We start from the raw sequence: 20,963 nt of genomic DNA, 5'->3' as shown, positions 1-20,963 counted from the left end.
GGCGATACTCTCTGATTTTTCCTCTCATTGTTCCTGCACAGCTTTAAGAGAGACTATTTTAAAGTATCATTTAATGAGGAATTACACATCATCCAGGAGTACATTAGTTATTAGACACCTACTGTGTACCAGGCACTCGGGATGTGTCAGAGAACATTTCCTTCTTGGATCTTGACTGACTCCCTTTTTTCTGGATGAAGAAATTGTAATGAAAGCATTCGCCCAGGCCACTTGGCTGATGGGCAGTAGGGCCTGACTTCAACTCAGGCTCGCCTACAAATGTGAAGGCGTCACCCAGTCTGGTACATAGGCGGTGCCCCCAAAGTGGCAAGCCCCTGACTTCTCCCCAGCAGGGGGGCCTGAGAATTGACTCTAAGTAGGGCTGGGGCTGGAGAGGCCTATAATGGAGGAGGCAGATTTCAGTTTCAGGTGGTATTTGAGGTTCTAGAAATCTACCCTCAATGAGAAGAGGATTGGCAGAGTAGGGGGTGTCACCCACCCCTGCAAAGAGAGCACTGGGCCCAGGACAGGGTGGATCAGAAATGTTGTCAGGGCCTCACTAGGAGACCTTCCATTATGTATTTGCTACCCTGTAAACCCAGGTTATCCCAGATGCCTCCAGGAACCCCTCATCCCCCATCACCCCGGACCTCCTTACTTCCTCTAAAAGCCATTCAGTCTCACTGTGTAGCACCTACTGCATCCCCCTGGATCTGAGCCTGGCCTTCAAGGCCCTCCGTGTTCCCCAAGGCTCTTGCAGTCTGCATTGTGGGTATCATGGGATGCAGCAGCCCTGGCAGGGATGGGGGTATTCAGATCAACTTGGGGTACCAACATAAGTAACAAGAGTAGGAGGTTGCTGAGGAGGGCAGTTACTACACCCCCGTGGAGCCTTATTGGAGGCAGGAGGGAGACCCAGGGGGATTATGGGAAATGGAGGCCAGCTGGGAGGAGATTTCAGATTCTCCATCCTGCCCTGCCTCTGTGGACGATCAGACTGGATGCATCTGCTGTAGGGGAATTCCAGGGCCTGGAAGGGAGGCTGGTGACCCCAGGCCAGGTCAGATCCCCCGGCTCTGCTTTCAGAAGTCCCCATACCCCACCCTTCTCCATGGCAGCACTTCCTTCTCCCTGCACTTTGTCATTTACTTACTTGTAGTGTTTTGCTCAATGTTTGTCTTCCCTCCTGGGTTAACAGCTCCATGAGGGCAGAGAAAGCCCTGTCTTGTCTGTGTATACCCACGATCTAGCCCAGGGGAGTCAGGTCTCCCCACTCTGAGGTGTAGGGAGGAGTGGTTTGTGGGCACTGCTGGGTGCTTCCTGGTGCTGGGGCCTCACAGCAGTCCCTGTGGGAGATTATTATTAACCTCACTATGTATGTATGTATGTGTTTTTTTTTCTTTTTTTTCTTTTTGAGACGGAGTCTAGCTCTGTTGCCCAGGTTGGAGTGTAATGGCATGATCTCGGCTCACTGCAAGCTCTGCCTCCCGGGTTCCCGCCATTCTCCTGCCTCAGCCTCCTGAGTAGCTGGGACTACAGGTGCGCACCACCACGCCTGGCTAATTTTTTTTTTTTTTTGGTGTTTTTAGTAGAGATGGTGTTTCACCATGTTAGCCAGGATGGGTATGTATGTATTTTTTGAGACAGAGTTTTGCTCTTGTTGCCCAGGCTGGAGTGCAGTGGTGTGATCTTGGCTCACTGCAACCTCCGCCTCCTGGGTTCAAGTGATTCTCCTGCCTCAGCCTCCTGAGTAGCTGGGATTACAGGCACCCGCCACCACACCTGGCTAATTTTTTGTATTTTTAGTAGAGACGGGGTTTCATCATGTTGGTCAGGCTGGTCTCGAACTCCTGACCTCAGGTGATCTATCCGCCTTGGCCTCCCAAAGTGCAAGGATTATAGGTGTGAGCCACCACGCCCACCTTAACCTCACTTTTTAAAGAAGAAAGTGGAATCGCATGGAGGTGAAGTTCTTTTATTTATTTTTACTCATTTATTGATTACTCCATTCAACAAAATATTTATTGCGGGATTGTAATGTGTGGGGCCCTGGGGAAACCGAGGGAGACAAAAAGACAAGGATTCTGTCCTCCTGTACTTTGTAGCCAGTGGAGAGCCTGGCATGAAATTAGAAAAAAGCACAAATGGATGAGATAATTACAAATTGTGAAAAGAACAAGGTGCTGGGTGTTGGGGGCAAAGAGAATATAGGAGACATCATGTAGCTGGCACTCATGGGAGAGTGGTCCGGGAAGGCCCTTTTGAAGGCACAATGTGTCAACTGAGGCCAGAAAAATGCCATTTCTTCAGCCGTGGCCTCCCTCTTGGGGCCTCTGCAATAGCTCCAGCGCCCTAGACCCTGCCTTCTCTCCCTGGGATGGAGGAGATGTGCTCTGTGACCTGGGGCCTAGCGGCTGCCTTTGCTGGTCCGTCTTCCACTCTCCTCCCCTTCATCTGCAGGATTTCCTGTGGAAGGTCATTCTTTGGGGTCCCTGCTGACAGGGTGATGTAGGGGCAAGTGAATGGAGACCTCTGGAGAGCCTGGGAGGGGAGCACAAAGGAGGTTCCAGGGCCAGGGTCCTGGGGCAGGTGTTTGCTCTGGACTCTTCCACTGACTCCCAGAGAGGCCCAGGCAGCCCATGCTCCCTGACTCAGCTTCCCCGCCTGTGAAATGGGAATCCAACCTGCTTTACACTGTGGGTGCTTTGTGGTAAGGTAGGGGTTTTGACCGAAGTTGTACCCCAGGTGCTCCCGGAGGGGATGACCTGGCTCCCCTTTAGTGGATCCCACACCCAGGGGCCTGCAGGGTGGGTGAGGGCAGGCCCTAGGTGTATCCTGGGCATCCATCTAGAGTCCTCTCCACTCTGCCCCCTTTCTGTCCCCACCCAGGTGGAGGTGCAGGCAAAATGCTGACCCCTTAGGGGCAGAGGGCCGTGCAGGGAGGGAGGGTGGGGTGCTGTCTGCAGGGACGAGAACAGCCCTGGTAAGTGCAGTTAGCCTGGAGAGTATGAGTCCGTGTGTGTCAGGGATGTCTAGTGTGTGTGTGTGTGTGTGTGTGTGTGTGTGAATATATGTCTAAGTGTGTGTCAGTGTGTTTGAATACATGTGTATACCTGTCTGCACCTGTGTCTGCATTTGTGTGTGTTGATGTGTGTTTCTCCGTGTATGAGTGTATGTGAGCATATATCTACATGTGTGTGTGAGTGTGCATATGTGTATGACTGTGTGTGAAAGCTCTGTGGCCCCCCAGGCCCTTTTCCCACCTCCTCCTCACTCCTGCAGTAGGCTTGGGGAAGGTTCCAGAAGGGCCTTGGGTCCTGGTCATTAATATCTGAGCCTGACCAGCTCTTGGGACCAAGAAGGTCCTTCTGACCTGTCCAGTACCTGGCCAGCCCCCTCCCCAGCCTGGGAAGCACTCAGGCCCCACCCTGCTGCGTGGGCATTGCCTCAGCCTGGCCTTGGTGGCTGGACCTTGGACACGACTGTGCTGTTCTCTCTTTGCATGCTGCCAGGAGAGACCACTATGCCTACTCCTACTACCCGTAAGTAGCTCCACCTTGCCTGGGAGTCCCCGGCCCTGCCTATGGGGAGATCCCCTGCCCCCGCCCTCTCTGGCTGGGCTTAGTCTCACTGCACCCAGTGTGGCCTGGTGTCCACCCCATTCTTTGTGGTCACCTCGGCCTCTGACTTTCTCTCCTCTGCTCTGTCCCTCCCCTCTGCATCTTCTCCTCAAGTCATGGTCACAAGTGCTGGTTCTGCCCCTCAGAGGCATGGGTTCAGAGCTGGCCCTGCTGAGTTACCCCCGGCAAGTCCCTGAACCTCAATGTCCCCTTCACCACCAGAGCAGCCCCTTACGTTTACTGTTCCGTGTTAGAAGGATGTCCTGACCTCCAACCAAATCCACATTCAGGACACGCTCTGGAGCCTACGTCCATGTGCCTGTGTGTGCTTGTGTGCATGTGGGTGGGGCCTACCTGTTTTGAGACTGGCAGCACCTCCCACAGCACAGGCAACTCTCAGGCCCCCACAGATCCCTTCTCCAGCCAGGCAGCCCCGGCTCTGCAGACCCACCACTTCCTGGGAGCCTCCTCTGGGCCAAGCCCTGTGCTCAGTTCTTGACAGAGTCCTCAAAACAGCTCTGAGAAATAGGAGCTCTTATCACTCCCACTTTACTGATGAGGAAACTGAGGCTTAGACCCAGGGACTTGTGGGAGGTTGCAGAACGCGCCGGAGCTGGGATACAACCCAGGCCCCTGCTGACACCACAGCCTGCCTATGCTACTCTGTCTTCTGTCTCTGTCTTCTACTCTGCAAGCCTTCCAGAACATTCTTCCCGCACCTGTGCTGGTTTTCCCTCGAAGAGCAGGCCCAGAGAGTGCCAGGCCAGCCTTGAGGACAGTGGGTCTCTCACCTTTTCCTCCCTGGATGGCTCCTTACCTTGCTGTTTCCTGACATGAGCTTTTCCAGCAACTCAATACCCAGCGACTCGAGCTGAGCCCCCAGCTCGGCTCCTGTAGGGGCTGTCAACAGACAGCTCTCCCTCCCTGCTGCTTGTGCAGTTAGTTTTCAAAACCAAATGCAAAACTTTTCAAAGAATCTGTATTAAATTCCCTCTGCTTAATCTCGCATTGAGCTCAGCTGGACGCCAACAGCGTTAGGTGTCCCTCCCGGTTTCCATCTTCTGGGGATCGGGTTGGTTTGTTTCTGTAGCTCTTCTTCCAGGTAGGCCAAGAGTCCTGGGCTGGGAACAGAATCTGTGGCACACCACAGGAGACCGCCCTCTAGGCCAGCATCCGCTCACTGACGGGTCCTCTCTGGGCTCCATGTTCAGCCAGGCTGGCCGGCTGTCCTCTGTCCACAGCCCTGTCTCCCCACCTCCTTTTCTCCCTCCCACTTTCCTCCAAGTTCCTTTGAAGCCACAAACTGCCATCCTCATCCATGAAGCTGGGCCTGGAGGGAGAGGAGGTCTCTGTTTCTCTTCCCTTCTGCTCTGAGCAGCAGGACGGACTGGTGGGCAGTGGTGGGAATCTGGACCTTCTGTGGGTTTCTTTACAAGTCTGTGGTGGTCTATGCTGGGACCATCCTGGGTGCTACTGGGAGTAGGGAGAAGCCAAGGGCAGAGTTCATTGTGTGCATAGGGGAAGCCCCCGAGCCCTGGCTGAGCACGAGCCAGACCCTCTGCGGGGAAGGAGGGGTTGTAGTCCCTCCTTCCTGCAGGAGAAAGAGGAGTCTGGAGAGCGGTGCCTGTTTAACACAGGGAGAAGAGAGAGAGGTGGGGACATGCTGGGCCGGGAGCTGGACTAGCCATATTCCTAGTTTGGGGTGCAGTGGGGGTGAGGGGAGCTGTCTGCTGTAATACCACATTAGCTCTGGAGTGACTTTCTTTCCCATTTCCTAAGCCCAGGGGGCCAGTGAAACTTAGGAGTGGGATCCCAGCCTGGGGCCACTGCTGCTCCACCCCTTTCCCTTAGCAGAGGTCCCTAGGACGGGCTCTCCCAAGCCCTTTTCAGGGAAGCAGCAGCTCTGGGTCTAGTGAATGAAGGATGGAGGCAGAGCCCTCAGCATCCAGAGATGCTTCTAGGACAGCTGCTGGCTCCTGGCCTTGAGGCCCCCTTACTCCAGGGCCTCCCCACCCACCTCTGGGTGCTGTCCAGCCCCACACAGTGCCTGTGTCTCCCCTCAACCCCCCTCTCCAGGAAGCCGGTGAACATGACCAAGGCCACCGTCAACTACCGCCAGGAGAAGACACACATGATGAGTGCTGTGGACCGCAGCTTCACAGACCAGAGCACCCTGCAGGAGGACGAGCGGCTGGGCCTGTCCTTCATGGACACCCATGGCTACAGCACCCGGGGTGAGTGCCCGGCCCTCCTACCCCTTCCTCATGGCTCTGGGGCTCCCGACCTGAGACAATAGGGTCCCCACATCAGATGAGTTCTGTAACACCTGCAACCAAAAGTGAAGCATCTATGGTGCTCCTGCTGGATACCTACTGGGTACAGAGCCAGCACAGGTGGCATTTTTGCATCGTGTACTGGAGGAGTCTTGCAAGGAATTCTGCTAGCATGAGAGGAATGCAAGGTCCGTTGTGACAATTGTCAAGAGGAGGTGCTGCTGTAGGAACAGAGGGATCGGAGTGGCCTCACCCCTTATTGAGCACCTGTTATGTGAGAGGTGGGGATACAGTGGCTGAGAGAGACCGATACAGAGTCGGACCTGGGCTTGCCTCTCCCTTTCTTAGCTGTGTGACCTGGGGCAAGTTGCTTAAGCCCTCTGGATGTCTGTTTCCTCATGTATAAGATGGGAATGCAGATCGCCTCTGCTGGTAGGGCTGATGTGAAGACTAAATGAGATAATGTGTGCAAAATCACTTAGGGCTGTGCTTGTATTCACAGAATATAGTGAGTCAGCTGTCATGTACTAGGTCTGTGTCATAACTTGCTTTATCCCACATGTTTTTATTCTGTTTAGTGTTGATTTGTACAGAAGAGAATATGTAATGTTTATGAAAGTCATAAAATCATAACAATACAACAAACAGCAATGAACTTCATTGGTGAATTAGAACATTATCCTGGTACACCTCCCTAGCTATATCCCCTACCTCTTTCTTATATGTAAATATTCCCTTGAAATTGTTGTGGGTTTTTTTTTCTTTCTTTTTTTTTTTTAGATGGAGTCTCACTCTATTGCCCAGGCTGGAGTGCAGTGGCATGATCTCGGCTCACTGTAGCCTCTGCCTCCCAGGTGCAAACGATTTTCCTGCCTCAACCTCCCAGATAGCTGGGATTACAGGCACCTGCCACCATACCCGGCTAATTTTTTTGTTTTTTTGAGACGGAGTCTCACTCTGTTGCCCAGGCTGGAGTGCAGTGGCGTGATCCTGGCTTACTGTAACCTCTGCTTCCTGGGATGGAGCAATTCTTCTGTCTCAGCCTCCTGAGTAGCTGGGATTACAGGTGTGTGCCACCACACCCAGCTAATTTTTGTATTTTTAGTAGAGACAGGGTTTCACCATGTTGGCCAGGCTGGTCTTGAACTCCTGACCTCAGGTGATCCACCCACCTTGGCCTCCCAGAGTGCTGGGATTACAGGCATGAGCCACTGCACCCAGCCAGTTTTTGTATTTTTAGTAGAGACAGGGTTTCACCATGTTAGCCACACTGGTCTCGAACTCCTGACGTCAAGTGATCTGCCCACCTTGGCCTCCCAAAGTGTTGGGATTACTGGCGTGAGTCACTGTGCCCAGCCTCCCTTGAAATTTGTGTTTATAATTTTCCTGCCTCTTTTGGGGGTAGTTTTTTGTTTGTTTGTTTGTTTTTTTGATGGAGTCTCGCTCTGTCACCCAGGCTGGAGTGCAGTGGCACGATCTCCACTCACTGCAAGCTTCGCCTCCCAGGTTCACACCATTCTCCTGCCTCAGCCTCCTTAGTAGCTGGGACTACAGGCGCCCGCCACTGCGCCCGGCTAATTTTTTGTATTTTTAGTAGAGATGGGGTTTCATCATCTTAGCCATGATGGTCTCGATCTCCTGACCTGGTGATCCACCCGCCTCGGCCTCTCAAAGTGCTGGGATTATAGGCATGACCCACCGCGCCCAGCCTTTTGGGGGTTAGTTTTACCATGTGTACATATATCCCCAAACAATGCATTGTATAGTTTTGCTCATTTTCAGGCTTTATAAAAATGAAATCACACACTACTTCTTAACTTAACATCATATTTCTAAAATTTACCCATGTGGATATTTTGCTGCAGTTCATTTACTTTACAAATGCGTAGTTTCCCATTGTATGGCTGTATCACAATTGACTTCTTCATTCTGCCATCCATGGGCATTCGATTGGTTTTTAGTTTTCTTGTTATCACAAATGAGACTGCTATGAATATTCTGATGTGGATCTCTAGATGCACCTGCACACAAGGTTCTAGAAATAGAATCGCTGGATTATGGAGTACATGCATCTTCAGCTTAATAAGAGTGCCAAGTTGCTTTCCAAAGCAACTCTGCCTGTTTTCTTTCCTAGCAGCAGTAAGAGTTTCTGTTGCTCTACATCAAGATCAAAATTTGCCAGCCTTCTTCACTTCTGCCACATTGGTTTGTATAAAATGGTAATTCTCTATAGTCTTAATTTGCATTTCACTGATGACTAATGAGGTTGAACAGATTTTCAAGTCATCATTGGCCATTCAGGTCTGTTTTTCTATGAAATGCCTGTTCATGTCTTTCACCTAATTTTCTATTGGGTTTTCTGTTGCTTTGTTAGTGGTTTTTAGGAGTTCTTTATATTTTTAGGATAATAATCATTTGTCACTTATGAATTGCAAATATCTTCTCCCAATTTGTGGCTCATCTTCCTAGGTTATTTATAGTGTCTTTGGATGAACAGAAGATTTTTATTTTCACGTACTTAAATTCATCAGTCTTTTTCTTTGTGATTTCTGCTTTTTGTGTTTTTTAAAGAAGTTTTCCCTACCCAAAGTTATCAAGTATTTTTTTTTGTGCTTTTTTTTCTAGAACTTATAACATTTTACATTTTATATTTAAATCTTTATCCATCTGGAATTGATTTTTGTGTGTGGTGGTATAAATTAAGGATTTTATTTTTTCCATGGCGATAAGCCACTGTCCCAGCATCATTTATTATAGTTCACGCTTTCCCTGCTGATTTGTGGTGCCATCCTTCTTGCACACCACATTTCTACAGATACATGGATCATTTTTCAGTTCCCTGTTTTTTCATTGGTCGTTTTCGTTGATTCCCAACCACATGGTCTAATTATCGATGCTATTTAAGTCTTGATATCTGAAACATGAAGCCGTGCCAACTTTGTGCTTCATCAAGGATGTCTTGCCTATTTTTGTTTTCATTCTGTCTCTCTTTCTTAATGAGATAGAGTCTAGCTCTGTCACCCAGGCTGGAGTGCAGTGGCACAATCTGGGCTCACTGCAACCTTCACCTTCCGGGCTCAAGCGATCTCCCACCCCAACCTCCCAAGGAGCTGGGACTACAGGGGCACACCACTATGCACAGCTAATCTTTGCCTTTTTTTTTTTTTTGGTAGAGATGGGATTTCACTATGTTACTTCAGGCTGGTCTGAAACTCCTGGGCTCCAGTGATCTGCCCGCCTCAGCCTCCCAAAGTGTTGGGATTACAGGCATGAGCCATCACGCCTGGCTAATTCTCTTTGTTATAAATTTTAGAGTCATCCCTTTAAGTTTCTTGAAAAACTTTGTCGGATGGATTTGTATTGAATTTATAGATCAATTTGGGAAGAACCGACATCTTATGAAATTGTCTTTCTACCCATGAAAGTGACGTATATTGCCCCATTTATTTAGGTCTTGAATGTCTTTCAATAATTTTCTCCATAAAATCTTGTACATCTTTTTTTAGATAGATGTCCCTAGGTTCTTTATTTTTGACTTCTATTGCAAATGGTACACTTTTCAAATATTACGTTTCTATTTCTTATATAGAGAAATGCAGTTTATTTTTGATTGTATATTGATCTTATACTTCTTTTTTTTTTTTTCTTTGAGAGGGAGTCTTACTCTGTCACCTAGGCTGGAGTGCAGTGGCGCAATCTCGTCTCACTCCAACCTCTGCCTCCCTGGTTCAAGTGATTCTCCTGCCTCAGCCTCCCAAGTAGCTGAGATTACAGACATGCGCCACCACGCCCAGCTAATTTGTATCTTTTTAGTAGAGATGGGGTTTCACTATGCTGACCAGGTTAGTCTTGCACTCCCGACCTCAGGTGATCACCCACCTTGGCCTCTCAAAGTGCTAAGATTACAGGCGTGAGCCACCGTGCCCAGCCTTATATTCATATTTCTTGATATGCTTTCTTATTCTCATTTGTCTGTAGAATGTTTCAGGCTTTCTAAGCAGTTAAAGGATCTGTGAATATCCTTTGCAGAAGAAATAGTTGTTTCTTCTTTCCCATTTCTTATTATTTTTTTCCCATATTTTTCTGGCTGGGACCTTCAGTACTGTATTGAATAGAGTGGTTGTAGCGGGAATCATTGTCTTCTTTTCCTGATTTTAAAAGTAATGTTTCTAACATTTAAACACAGAATGAAGATTGCTTTGGGGTTTTGGTAGAAATGCTTTTATCAGGCTAACCAAGTTCCCTTTAGTTTTTAGTTTGCTGAGAGGTTTTAAGTGGGCATTAAACTTACCAAATATTTTTTTCTGTAATCATTGTGATAATTATTTTTTTCCCCTTTTGTCTGCTAATGGGATTAGTGACATTTTTAGGTTTTTAAAAAAATTATCTTAAATTCAGGGGATAAATTCAACTCGGTCATGATGATTATGATGTTTCTTTTCTTTAGTTTTTTTTTTTTTTTTTTTTAGATGGAGTCTCGCTCTGTTGCCAGGCTGGAGTGCAGTGGCGCAATCTCGGCTCACTGCAACCTCCACCTCCCGGGTTCAAGCAATTCTTCTGCCTCAGCCTCCCAAGTAGCTGGGACTACAGGTGCCCGCCACCACGCCCGGCTAATTTTTGTACTTTTACTAGAGACGGAGTTTCACCATTTTGGCCAGAATGGTCTCGATCTCTTGACCTCATGATCTGCCCGCCTTGGCCTCCCAAAGTGCTGGGATTACAGGTGTGAGCCACCGTGCCTGGCCGATGTTTCTTTTCTTTCTTTCTTTTTTTTTCTTTGAGATAGCGTCTCACTCTGTTGCCCAGGCTGGACTACAGTGGTGTGATCATGGTTCACTGCAACCTCAACCTCCTGGGCTCAAGTGGTCCTGCCACCTCAGCCTCCTGAATAGCTGGCACTACAGGTGCCCACTGCCATGCCACGCTTTTTTTTCTGTATTTTTTTGTAGAGACAGGGTTTTGTCATGTTGTCTAAGTTGGTCTCGAACCCCTGGGCCCAAGTGATTTACCTGTCTTTGCCTCTCAAAGTGGTGGGATTACAGGTGTGAGCCACTGTGTCTGGCCAGATTTTAAACTTCTAATTTGATATATTTAAAGGACTAAACAACTATTCAGGCTTTCTATTTTTTTTTAAATAGAAAGTTATATTTTTGATAATTATATTTGTCTAGGTATTTGGTCATTTTATTTATGTTTTTAAACTCAGTGTTATGCACTTATTAATCATATTATTTTTGTCATCTCTCTCATTAAATTTTCACCATTTTATACCATTTTACCCTGCTTAGTAGCTGTTTTTTTGTTTTGTTTTGTTTTTTGTTTTTTGTTTTGAAATGGGGTCTCACTCTGTTGCCCAGGCTGGAGTGCAGTGCTGCGATCCCGGCTCACTGCAACCCTCTGCCTCCCGGGTTCAAGTGATTCTCCTGCCTCAGCCTCCCTAGTAGCTGGGATTACAGGCACCCACCACCACGCCTGGCTAATTTTTGTATTTTTTGTAGAGACAGGGTTGCAGCATGTTGGCCAGGCTGGTCTCAAACTCCTGACCTCAAGTGATCCGTCCACCTCAGCCTCCCAAGGTGTTGGGATTACAGACGTGAGCCACCGTGCCTGCCTGCTTAGTAGCTGTTATTAACTCTTCAACTTACAAATGAGGAAATAGAGGCTTGGAGAGGGGAAGTCACTTGTCCAGGTTAAACAGCCAGAAAGTGGCAGAGTCAGGACTTAAATGCAAATCTTTCTGAATTGCAAACTTGTTTCTACTGCATCATGCTGCACCTTGAAGGATGAGTAGGATTCAGACCGCAGAGATGGGAAGGAAAGGGCATGTGTAGAGGAGGCACAGTATGTGCAAATGTGTGATGATGGGCACAGGAGGAGACAGGGAGAGGTGCGACTGCACTGAATCCTCCAGTGTGTGCTAGAGAGAGCAGAAGATCAGGGTGGTGTGGGCTCATGCCTAGCCGCTGAGTCTTGTTGAGAGATAGAGGCAGGAAACATGGGCTCTGCTCCTGGGATTCACTGATGAGATGGGGAGTCAGGACTGACCCAGGGAAGTTGGGACCAGGCTAATTGCTATGTGGGATAGTGGGGACAATCAGTGCTGTCAGTTTTGAGAAAATATGCCCTTGGGCAGGAATGGTCAGCATTTTGGTGAGATGGGTACGGTTGACTGATGGTGAGGAGGAAGGGGCACTGAGCTTGGGCAGAGGTGATGGTTGGAAACTCCAAATGTGTCCAGGTGCTAGGCGCAGTGGTTCACGCCTGTAATCCCAGCACTTTAGGAGGCAGAGGCAGGCAGATCGCTTGAGGTTAGGAGTTCAAGAGCAGCCTGGTTAACATGGTGAAAACCCGTCTCTACTAAAAATACAAAAATTAGCCAGGCATGGTGGCAGGCGCCTGAAATCCCAGCTACTTGGGAGGCTGAGGCACAGGAATTGCTTGAACCTAGGAGGCAGAGGTTGCAGTGAGCTGAGATCACTCCACCGTACTCCAGCCTGGGAGACAGAGAAAGACTCTGTCTCAAAAAAGAAAAAAAAAAATGTGTCCAGGAGATGAGCTGAGCTGAGCCTCAGCACCTTCTCTCTCTTTCTTCTCTGCCTTCCACATGCTGGTCTGGCTTCCACTTCCTTCTTTTCCAAACAGTGGAGGCTAGGTTTTTTGGTTTAGAATGGAAAGCCGTGTTGATTTTAGTGTATCCTTCTGTGCAAATTTTAAATGAAGGACTTATGACCGTGGGTAACTGATGGCGGGGCTGGTGTGAAGAAGCCAGCTGGAACCTTCCCAAGGTGTTGGAGTGAGCCCCGTTGTCTGTGAAGTCCTGCCTGCGAAAACCCTCAGATCCTCCTGGGCCTTGTCTGTCTGGAGCTATTGACTCCTGTGGGTGCCAGTCGGTGTTGGCCAAATTGTTTGTCAAATAAGTGCCAGTTTTTTTTCATGCCCATCAATGCGCCTTAATCAGGGAAGCAGAGAGAGCAGTGGGGACAGCAGGGTCTCAGAGTCAGGTGAATTCAAGCCTGGGTTTGAATCCTAGTGCTGCCATTTAATGAGTGAGTAGCTTAACTCTTCTGAGCCTCAGTTTTCTCATTTGCACAAGAGGAACAATGATAGTGCTCCGCCATAGGGGTATTCTAGGGAATAAGTGACTTAAGAATTGTGCAGGGCACTCAATATGTTAGATATGGCTAGCTCTTATTACAGGCTGTGCTTCTTTAGGAAAGAAACTTACTTGCTAATTGCAAACAGTGGAGGAAAAGTTTGGGGTGCTACCAAATGGTATAACTGGGGGCCTCTCTTCATCTGAGGGTGGTGGGAATCAGGGGAAGTGCCCATCGCCGAGGGAGGGCTGAGGATTTTCATTTCCAGATGAGGAGACTGAGACCCAGAGAGGTCAAGGAACTTGAGCCAGAATTTGAATTCAGGTCTCTCTGACTCCAAACCTAGTGTTCTTTTTTTTGGGCCTCAGCCCTCCCCATAAAACATCAGCTGTCCAGTGGTTACTCACAGAAGATGTTCCACAGTCACGATGGAGCCAGGAAGGGCCTGGGGGAGCCCTGGGGTGGAGACTTTGAAGGTGGGCCTCTGGGCAAACTGGTCCTTAGGGGTAGGGGATGGGGTGGGGTGGGAAGTGTGTCTCAAGTCCCACAGGGGAACTCATAGGCAAGGAGAGTAGGGACCGGTCCTCTCTGGGTCCAGAAATTGGAGGGTCCTCTTGGGAGCATCATCATCCTGTCCTTTCCCGGTGGTCTTATTTGTAGAACATCTTGTGGTGTTCTTAGGCTCAGCTGTCAGCTGCCCAGATGTGGCTCTGGCTTTCCAGGTGGGACTTTTTGCTTGTTCTCAGCCATTGTGCACTGATTGCACGCCTCCTTGTGGGGCTGTGCCAGGGCTGCCAGCCCTTCAGGATCTCTGGGATAAACTCTTTGGTTCTCTGCCACCCTCGTTTGCTCCTTTCTCTGCCAGGAGAGCTCTCTGTGGAGCTGTCGGCCCACTTTCCACAAAGAGCACGAGGGCTTCTCCATCTCGCCAGTTTCTTCTCTGAGTTCTTTGAGCCAACAGAAGTCCCTCTTCTTGAAACTGTTGCACTTGTCTTGTATGTGTGTTATGGACGCTCCTTGGAATCATCTTTCCAAGTTGCCTTTTAGGTTCCAGACCCAAGATCTTACAGCAGAGAAGGACCAAGACTCTTGTCAGCCAGCTGCCCTGGCTTTCTGGCACTTAGGAGCTTCCTTCCTTTCCTGGAAATGACTAGTAATGTCAACAGCTGCCCTTGCAGGTGTGCACTGTGTGCCAGGCACTGGGCTGTGTGCTTTATATACATTATTATATTTAATATTTACATCATTATATTGGATTGCAACAATTTTTACCTTCACTTGACATGTGAGAATGGAAGTTTGGAGAGAGTAAGTAACATCCTCATGGTCACATACAGAGCTGGGAACTGATCTGAAGTCTGACTCCAGAGCCCATCTCTCAGAGTCTACATTGCATTGTGTTCCCCTGAGGATGTTTCATGAAACAAACAAGAAAAGCCCTCCGTGGCGAAAGATGTTTGTGAAACATTGCTGTTTCCACTCCTCTCTTGAAGATTTAAAATGCACACAAACACACCAAAAGCCCCGAGAGGTCTTGCAGGGAAGAAACCTGTTTGTTTTTGTTTAAACTAGAATTTCACAGACTCCTTTAAAACACAGAATTCCTCTTCCTCCTCTTGCTCTTCTTTTTAATGGGATACCACTTAATGATCTCGCATCCCTACTATTTTCTGAAACACTCTGGCAACCACCATATTAGGCCAGTCTGTTCTCTTTGGACCTCAATTTCCCCATCTGTAAAATTAAGGGTTTGGGCATCCCACCACAATGGCATAACTGGTACTTGATTTGCCATCCAGCTGTAAGCAACCAGAAATCCAGCTAAAATATAGGAATCAGTTGCTTTCAGACATTGAACTATAGACAGCTCAAGACTGTGGTTCCTGAGAGCAGAGAAACAAATGAGGTGAGGCCATCTTCAAACCATGGCACAGGAAGGTGGAACCCAAGCACAATGGGGCACTGACCTGGTTGGAGTTTGGGGAAGTTGGGCTCATCAGGGGGTCTCCTGGTGATCCTGCATTCAGTCTGCCAGTTAGTTGTTGAGTAGGAATTCTAGGCCAGGCACTGGAGAGGGTTCTTGCAGGGAGGGTCATTTCAGCCAAGAGTTGAAGGATGAGTATGAGTTTATCAGGCAAGAAAAGTAGGGGGAGGAGGGATTTTGGAGGGAGAAGGATAACATATATGAAGGCACAGGGAGTAGGGGCAGATATCTAAGCCCCACTGACAGTCCTCCACTGGACCCTGCCAGCTTAGACCTGGGCAGAGATTGGCTCGAAAATGGGAGGGCTGGACTTGAGTAAGCCCCTTGCAGCCTCATCCAGGGCAGGAGGAGGGACATGAGTACAGTCATGCACCGCATAATGAAGTTTTGATCAACAATGGACCGCATATACCATGGTGGTCCTATAAGATTATAACGGAGTTGAAAAACTCCTATGACTTAGTGACATTGTAGCCGTCATAATGTCGGCGTGCAATGCATTACTCACTGGTTTGTGGTGATGCTGGAATAAACCTACTGCATTGCCAGTTGTAAAAAAGTTTAGCACATATAGTTATGTGCAGTACGTAATAGTTAATAATGATGATGACTGTATTACTGGTTTACGCATTTAATATACTATACTTTTAATCATTATTTTAGAGTGTACTTATTTTTTAAAAAGTTAACTGTAAAACAGCCTCTGGCAGGTACTTCAGGAAGTGTCCCAGAAGAAGGCACCGTTTTCATAGGCGATGACAGCTACATGTGTGTTATTGCCCCTAAAGACCTCCCAGTGGGACAAGATCCGTGGAGGTGGGAGATGGCGATACTGATGATCCTGACCCTGTGCAGGCCTAGGCTAGTGTGTGTGTGTGTGTGTGTGTGTGTGTGTGTGTGTCTTAGTTTTTAACAAAAAATTTTAAAAAACCAAAAAAAAATTTTTAATAGAAAAAAGTGTATAGAATAAAGATAGAAAATATTTTTGTGCAGCTGTACTATGTGCATGTGTCATTATAAAAGTCAAAAAATTCAAATTAAAACATTTCAGTAAGCTAAGGTTAATTTATTATTGAAGAAAGAAAACTTTTTAAATAAATGTATTGTAGCCTAAACATACAGTATTTATAAAGCTCATGGTAGTGTACAGGAATATTCTAGGCCTTCATATTCACTTACCAGTCACTCAGTGACTCACCCAGGGCAGCTTCCAGTCTTGCAGCTTCATTCATGGTAAATTGCCTTATACAGGTGTACCATTTATTATTATTATTATTATTATTTTTCTTTTGAGACGGAGTCTCGCAAAAGACTTCGTCGCCTGGGCTGGAGTGCAGTGGCGCAATCTCGGCTCACTGCAACCTCTGCCTCCAAGGTTCAAGTGATTCTCCTGCCTCAGCCTCCCAGGTAGATGGGATTACAGGCTCATGCCAACACACCCAGCTAACTTTTTGTATTTTTAGTAGAGACAGGGTTTTACCATGTTGTCCAGGTTGGTCTCGAACTCCTGACCTCGTGATTCTCCTGCCTCGGCCTCCCAAAGTGCTGGGATTACAGGTTTGAGCCACCGCACCCGGCCCATTTATTATGTTTTATAGCATATTTTTACCGTGCATTTTCTGTGTTTAGATACGTAAATACTTACCATTGTGTTATAATTGCCTACAGTATTCAGTATAGGTTTGTAGCGTAGGAGCAATAGGCTATGCTGTGCAGCCCAGGTCTGTGGAGTAGGCTGTACCATCTGGGTTTGTGTAAATACATTCTGTGGTGTTCTCACAAAGACCGAATCACCTAACAATGCATTTTTCAGAACATATCCCTGTTGTTAAGCAATGCATGAGTATTAAGTGAGTGAGTGGAAGTGTGTGTCCCAAGGCAGGTGTGGCTGTTTTCTCAGTTCCGGGACCTGATCTCCAAGACCAGAGTGGGACGTCCTTGGGAATGCTGAGCAGAACAACCAAGGACAGGGTGGTCCTGGGGGCTGCAGGGAGGGTGGTTTCCCAGGGTGTGTGAGGAGCTACGCACCTCTCCACCCACTCCCCCATTGGTTGCGGCCCTGCACTGGCTGACAGTGGAACTGCCTGCACAGGAGACAGGCTCCTATTCAGGTGCCTCGCATTAATCTGCAGAGGGGTTGGCAGTAGCTGCTAATTTCCAATTTGCTTATCTTTGAATGGGCGTAATTGCTGGGAGTTGCCAGTGTTCCAGGTTGTTCTCTGGAAGAAGGGGAGGAAGAAAGGGCTGTCTGTCGTGGGCTCTGCGGAGCGCTGCCTTCTGCAGGGAGTGCGGTGAAGGCTCATGGGGTGGAGTGAGGGGATAATGGAATCATAGCCAGGCAGGGCCACAAGGGCCCTCGGAGACCACCTGATCTGACCTGCTCATTCTACAGGTGGAACTGAGATTCAGAGGGAGGGGATGTGCCCAGGACCACACAGGGTGGGCCTGACTAGGTGCTTGGCTCCAGCCAACAACCCAGCCATCCTTGGCATTGGCTGTGCCTCCCTTCCCCCATAGCCCCCCAGTCTCTCCAGGGCCCCCAAGGCTGGGACGTGTGTGTCAAGAACTGCTTTGTCTTTCTCTGACTGCAGGAGACCAGCGCAGTGGTGGGGTCACTGAGGCCAGCAGCCTCCTGGGGGGCTCCCCGAGGCGTCCCTGTGGTCGGAAGGGCTCTCCGTACCACACAGGGCAGCTGCACCCTGCAGTGCGTGTGGCAGACCTTCTACAGCACATCAACCAGATGAAGACGGCTGAGGGTTACGGCTTCAAGCAGGAGTACGAGGTGCACGCCGGCCCCGGGCCAGCAGGACCCCTGCGGAGGCCTCACCTGGTTCTTACTCTCTGTGGACTCTGACCCTGGCAACCCTCAGCCTAGCCCTGGTTGGACCCCTGCTCTGACAGTTCCCAACTCAACCTTTTTGACCTTGACTCTGACCCTCATCCGAATTTTAGATTGATATGGTTTTTCACTGTCATGCTAACCCTGATTTGAAATCTGACCTTGAATCTCGTCTCCATCTCTATGTGGATTGTGATCGGGATCCTTATTCTGTCCCTAATCTGAACCTGCCCACGGACACTGACCTTGACCTAATCCCAGCCTGACATTGATCCTGAATGTCATCCTAAGCTCCATTTGAACTCTGGATCTCATCTCACCTCTGTCTGAACTCCGACATCGCCCTTATCCTAATCTAAATCTGACCCCCGCCTTTACCTTCTTTCTAATCCTTATTCTAAGCCTGACCCTTATTCCAAAATGTCTTTGAACCCTGACCCTCTTTTCCTCTTTTCTCATTTCTCTTCCCCCCACACGCCTTGGTTTTGACCCTGGTCCCTGGCTTTATGATAAAAGGACCCACAGTGACAGCGACTTTATCTCAGGCCCAAGTTCAGCTTGAACCTGGCCCTTATTGTCCCACTCCCATCCTGCCTACATCATCCCCATTGAGGGGAAGGGGCCCTATGAGTGAGGGTCCCTCTCTCCCACTGACCACCACTTCCCCTTCTGGTAGAGCTTCTTTGAAGGCTGGGACGCCACAAAGAAGAAAGACAAGGTCAAGGGCAGCCGGCAGGAGCCAATGCCTGCCTGTGAGTCCTGGGGAAGGGCCTGGGGTCCAGGGCAGTGGGCGGGAGGGCATCAGGAAGGGGAGCACAGCCAGGGTGAGCTGGGGCAGCCTCAGAGATGATAGTAGCATTGGCCACCTTTTATTGAGAGCCTGCCACATGCCACGCCCTTGCTTGTTTCATTTATTCCTGTCAATTCCCCTGTGAAGCGGGAAATACTATAATCCGCGTTTTACAGATAAGGAAACTGAGGCTTGGGAGATTAAGATTCCTGCTCAAGGTCTCAGAGCTAGTAATTGCCTGAGCAGCATACACTCTTGGGCCTCTTTGACTCCATAGCCCAGACTCTACCCCCTGGTGTGTCCTGCCTCCCATGGTGCCCAGAGACTACTGGTAAGCCCTGAGACTCTAGGTTCCCTGGTGGCCCTGCCTGTGCCCTATCCCCAGCCTCCAGGAATCCCTCCCTGACTGCCTAGCTCTGGGCTCCCCAGTTCAGCCCCTGCCCACCTGCTCTGTGTTTACAGATGATCGGCACCGAGTGAAACTGCACCCGATGCTGGGAGACCCCAATGCTGACTACATTAATGCCAACTACATAGATGTGAGTGCCTTGCCCTGTCATTTCTGCAGACCTGGCCCTGCCCACTCCAGGCTTACTATCCAGGCAGGGCAGAAACCTGTTGGGATAAATGGGGGTTCAAGTGGCTGAGTTTGGAGTGCCCCCATCTCTGCAGTCAGTGCCAGGGTGCTCAGAGGAGGGAGGACAGTGGGCAGCAGATTCTGGAAGGCTTTCTGTAGGCTGGAGTTGGCCTGAGAGATGAGGTGCTTTAGGGAAGCAGAGCAAAGGGAAGAGGCAGACAGCTAGGCCAAGAGGTGAGGAAGGCGGGAGGCATGGAGAATGGGATTCTCACCGTGTACCATGAGGCTGAAGAGGTAGGCAGGGGCTGGACTGTGAAGACCTCAAATGGCAGGCTCAGGAGTGGGGGCTGTTTCCTAGGAGCACCAGGGAGTTGTTAAAGTGTTTTGACCATAATCAGAGTGGTCCTTTAAGAATAACAACACACGTTTATCCAGTATGTACTGGGTGCCAAGCACTGTGCTAAGTACTTTACACCCAAGATCTCCTTTTCTGTAATTCCTCCACCCACCCTCCGAGGCACTTAGCACCATGACCTCACTTTACAGGTGAGGAAACCGGGGCTCAGAGACGCGAAGTGACTTGTCCCGGGTTGCACAGCTAGTGAGTGGTAAAGAAAGGACTCAAATCTCAGCCTGTCTTTGTCTCTAAAGCCTTTGCTGCTGTGAGGCTGTCCTGCCCCCTGCTGCAGCCGCAGGACTTGGATGGATGGGAGGGTGGGGCCAGAGACAGAGTAGGCAGCCAGGAGGCTTGGGCTTGGGTGTCAAGGAGAGGTGATGAGTCTACTCCCTAGGTGTGGAAGAGGGGTGAGACGGCACAGGGCCCCTAACCCCTACAGCAAACCAAGTTTGGGAGAGCATCATTTAATCACGTATGAAATAAATTTTAAGCACCTCCTTTGTGCCACGCGTTGTGCTGGGCACCAGGGATACAGATGTGAACAAGACAGTCATGACCTCTGCTTTCCTTGAACGTGTCTATTCGAGTGGGTGAGACAGACATTTCTACAAATCAAAATAACTTCAGATGAGATGAGCAAGCGCAGGCCAGGAGAGAGATCACACAGACTGAGTGGTACACAGCAGGCTAGTGGCAGAGCCAGGGCTGGTGTGGCGAGCTTTGTGGAGGAAGCAGGGCTTGAGCTGCCTCTGGGTGGCTGGAGAGGAGAGGGAAGAGTGTCCCGGGTGGGGAGCTGCCTAAGCAAAGGCCTGGGGGGCCAGGCGGAGCAAGGCACAGGTCTGGGAGCCGAGCTAGTCAGGGCCTCTGGAGGTGGCCTCTCCTCTCCCTCTTCTCCTCCTCCTCCTGGAGCCAGATGTGCCATGCCATGTTTCCCAGAATCCCTTGCTGCCTCCCCCACTCATCCTATCCCTTGGTTGGAGTCAGGGCCAGGCCTGGCTTCGCAGACTTGGGCAGCTTTGGTGACAGTGGGCCTCTCCTTGGTCTTGTCAAGGTCCCAGTTGGCTTCTCTTGGGCCCTGGCAGGGACACACCACTCCCCACTCTGTGGCTCAGCCCAGCCCAGCCTGCCCGTCTCCGCTCTGCCTGCCCTGCTCACATCGCCCATTCTGGCCACTCCTGTGCTCCGTCCACCTCCATCTGCCCCTGGCCTAATATCTGTCTCTTTTGCTTTGTACTGTTCCCTCACTGGAATCATTAAGATTCGGATAAACCGAGAAGTAAGTATCTCTCTCCCCTTCTCCTCCTCCTCCTCTTCCTCCTGTCTGTCTGACTGGCTGTATCTCAGGCTCTCTCACAGTCTCTCGCTGTCTCTTTCTTTCTCTGTCTCTGT

The 20,963-nt window shown here is 49.4% G+C and overlaps 1 protein-coding gene across 7 annotated transcripts in view; it reads left to right on the top strand.

The window, feature by feature from the left end:
• The window catches only part of PTPRU (protein tyrosine phosphatase receptor type U), an 88,684-nt gene that overhangs the window by 48,165 nt on the left and 19,556 nt on the right, over positions 1-20,963 (top strand). For 4 of the 7 annotated variants that reach the window (XM_037990367.2, XM_007979709.3, XM_073007583.1 and 1 more), the window contains exons 15-19: positions 3,513-3,542; positions 5,697-5,854; positions 17,563-17,753; positions 18,487-18,562; positions 19,063-19,139. In XM_037990367.2, the coding sequence (XP_037846295.2) occupies positions 3,513-3,542; positions 5,697-5,854; positions 17,563-17,753; positions 18,487-18,562; positions 19,063-19,139 (532 nt within the window). The remainder of the gene's footprint in view (positions 1-3,512; positions 3,543-5,696; positions 5,855-17,562; positions 17,754-18,486; positions 18,563-19,062; positions 19,140-20,963) is intronic. The other 3 variants (XM_007979712.3, XM_007979711.3, XM_073007584.1) reach the window with 1 other exon arrangement.

Source organism: Chlorocebus sabaeus, chromosome 20 (assembly GCF_047675955.1).
Source record: "Chlorocebus sabaeus isolate Y175 chromosome 20, mChlSab1.0.hap1, whole genome shotgun sequence".
Classification (NCBI taxonomy): domain Eukaryota; kingdom Metazoa; phylum Chordata; class Mammalia; order Primates; family Cercopithecidae; genus Chlorocebus; species Chlorocebus sabaeus.
The sequence above is the reverse complement of the archived record's forward strand: the minus strand, read 5'-3'. Positions and strand labels throughout refer to the sequence as shown.